The 2,420-nt window shown below is 41.6% G+C and overlaps 1 protein-coding gene across 5 annotated transcripts in view; it reads left to right on the top strand.

Annotated features, from left to right (window-relative positions):
- Positions 1-1,498, top strand: part of PRR13 (proline rich 13) — a 4,820-nt gene extending 3,322 nt beyond the window's left edge. For all 5 annotated transcript variants that reach the window (XM_006904523.3, XM_015588222.2, XM_006904525.3 and 2 more), the window contains exon 4: positions 838-1,498. In XM_006904523.3, the coding sequence (XP_006904585.1) occupies positions 838-879 (42 nt within the window). In that variant the 3' untranslated portion in view covers positions 880-1,498. The remainder of the gene's footprint in view (positions 1-837) is intronic.
- Positions 1,499-2,420: the final 922 nt, after the last annotated feature.

The following is a 2,420-nucleotide window of genomic DNA, read 5'->3' as shown; positions in this document are numbered from 1 at the left end:
GAGCAATCAGTGTGATTCTCAGCCTCAAACAAAACCTAAGTTTCATGCTCAGCCCCAAGGCTAAGTATCCTCGTTCTAGAGGAGTGTTAATTAGCAAGGGTAAAAGTAGGTGTCAGGACAACTCTGCAAGGATGGAACAAACTTGGATCTTGAGGCCTCAGTTTACATTTTTTTGCCTCATATTTATTTGCCTTTTGGCTTTGGGCACTAATTCCTGGTTCTGGATCCTTGGTAGAAACCTGAGGAGAAGGAAAGGTGAGATTGAATGGGGGAGAAATTACCCTGGAGAGTCTCAAAAATGTTTTTAATGACAGTTGTTGATGGGAGTATGCAAGTTAAGAACTTTGACTAGGAGTCTCCCAGCCTTCTTTCCCTCCTTACTCACTTTGTCCCAATTGAGGCTTAGGAAAAAGTAGTGATAGATGTACACACACGTGCTGTTTCTACTCACTTTTCTTAGATTCATAGCCAATAGGAACTTTCCATGCAGATAAACAATAAGCATTTATAAGGTAGCAGCTGTTTCCTAGCACTATACTATGCTTGTGCCTATAATTTATTCCTTGTCTGGGCATTGGCTCTGGTAAAGAAAGCTGGAGACTTGCTCCAAATGTATTATGTTAAATTCTGTACAACGAGTTAGGATGGTTTAATCCATTCCCGTATATTCACTGCTGAAGGAAATCCTTGCTTTTGCTGTGTAAGAGACAGTCTGGTTCAAGGCTCCTGACCTTCTTAAGTACTTGGGTAGAGGGGTAGGGCACCAAAGAATGTCTCATGGAGTGAACAAAGGTCATTTGGATCTGATGCTATCTCCTTTCCCCTTTCCCCTTGCAGCATTCTTCCTCCTCTTCCTCTTCCAGCAGTGACTCTGACTGAATACAGGGCCTGGACCCTTCCCTCAAGTCTCTCCAGTTCTACTCTCCCATCAAGCTTCAGATGCCATCTTGCACTGGGGGAAATTAACCCTTGTGTCCTTCTACCCTGCCCTCCCCTAATCTGAGCCTCACTCTGCTGTTCAGCATAGGGAAAATGGGAAAAGGTTGTCATGGGTTAGTAAAGGCTATCTCCTCACTGCTCGGTTAGAACTTTTAGCTGATAAGTTTTGCAAGAGAAATGTTTTTTGAAAATAGTGAGACCTTTGAGCTAAACGCTGAAGACAAGTCTAAGATCTATAGAACGATATTTTGTACTTTCTTTTGTAATACTTGTGGTTGGGGAGGTGTGGTGAAAAATTAATTATGGGAAGAAAGCAAACATCGATCTGTACCTCTCTTGGTAATTATTGCACACTTGGGTGATTTAGTGCCAGGTCCATTTCCCAGCAGACCTTTAATGATTGCACTAACTCCAAGGCTGCTGGGAAGTGGAGTCCATTTGTTGATGAGTTTTGACTGCCATTTTTGGAACTTAATCTCTACTCCTTAGCTCAGTATGCTAACTCAAGTCCTCCCTTCATTCTCTAACTCTCAGTCCAAATAAAGCTATTTCTCCTGGTCTCTGTTCACCTGTGCCATTACCTTGGTTAGGCCCAGCACATTCTTCTACAATTGCTGCCCTTCCACAGACCCTTTAAAGTGTATCAGTTTTATAGTAATGAATCAGAGCATCAGCGAGGACAACACCATACTGTCCCTATGTTTCTTAAGTGGAAAGAACCTTCAGAATTGGTTCATGCTTAGTGGAATGAATCTTTACTGTCTTTGCTTTAATGAACACAGGTGTTTAGCATAAGTTTTCTTATCTGCTACAGAAGTTCTCAATCTCGGCTGCCCAACAGCTGTTGTAGAGTAATTTAGGACTTTGCCCCAACTCTATTGAACAAGACTCTTTTTAAGAAACTGGATGATTCTGCTGCACAGCTGGAATTGAGGGCCTTTGGTTCACCATGGGCCATGCACGGTGCTACACATCAGGTTCTCAAAGATCAGTCAAGTAGAGAAAAAAGATATCTAAGAGAACTAATTAATAAAGACAGGTATTTAATAAAATCCTAGAGGGATATAAACCTAGAAATAACTGGGAAGAGGAGGAGTCAGAGATGACTTCAAAGGAAAAGTGACATATCAACCACTTCTTGGGCTTTGAGTATGAAAAGTGTAAGTGGAAAAAATGATAGAATGGGTTTACCAAGTGGATGGCAGAGAGAAGCTGGGAAAGGCATGTGCTTGGTACAAGGTCAAAAAGCTCCATAGCATGTTTGGAAATCACTGGTATCCCAGTTGGGCTAAGATGATTTCTTGGGAAATTGTTTATTAAGGAAATACTGTATTCTGGGTGCTAAAGCTACAAAGATGAATAAGACAGTCCTGCCCTTCATGACCTACAAGATCTAATGGAGCAGACAGACATATGAATAGGTTATTATAGCACAATAAAAAGGACCACAATAGAAACATGGCTCAAGCAATGGGAGGACA

Source organism: Pteropus alecto, unplaced genomic scaffold, assembly GCF_000325575.1.
Source record: "Pteropus alecto unplaced genomic scaffold, ASM32557v1 scaffold220, whole genome shotgun sequence".
Taxonomy (NCBI): domain Eukaryota; kingdom Metazoa; phylum Chordata; class Mammalia; order Chiroptera; family Pteropodidae; genus Pteropus; species Pteropus alecto.
Note: the sequence above shows the minus strand (reverse complement) of the source record. Positions and strands in the feature narration are given on the sequence as shown.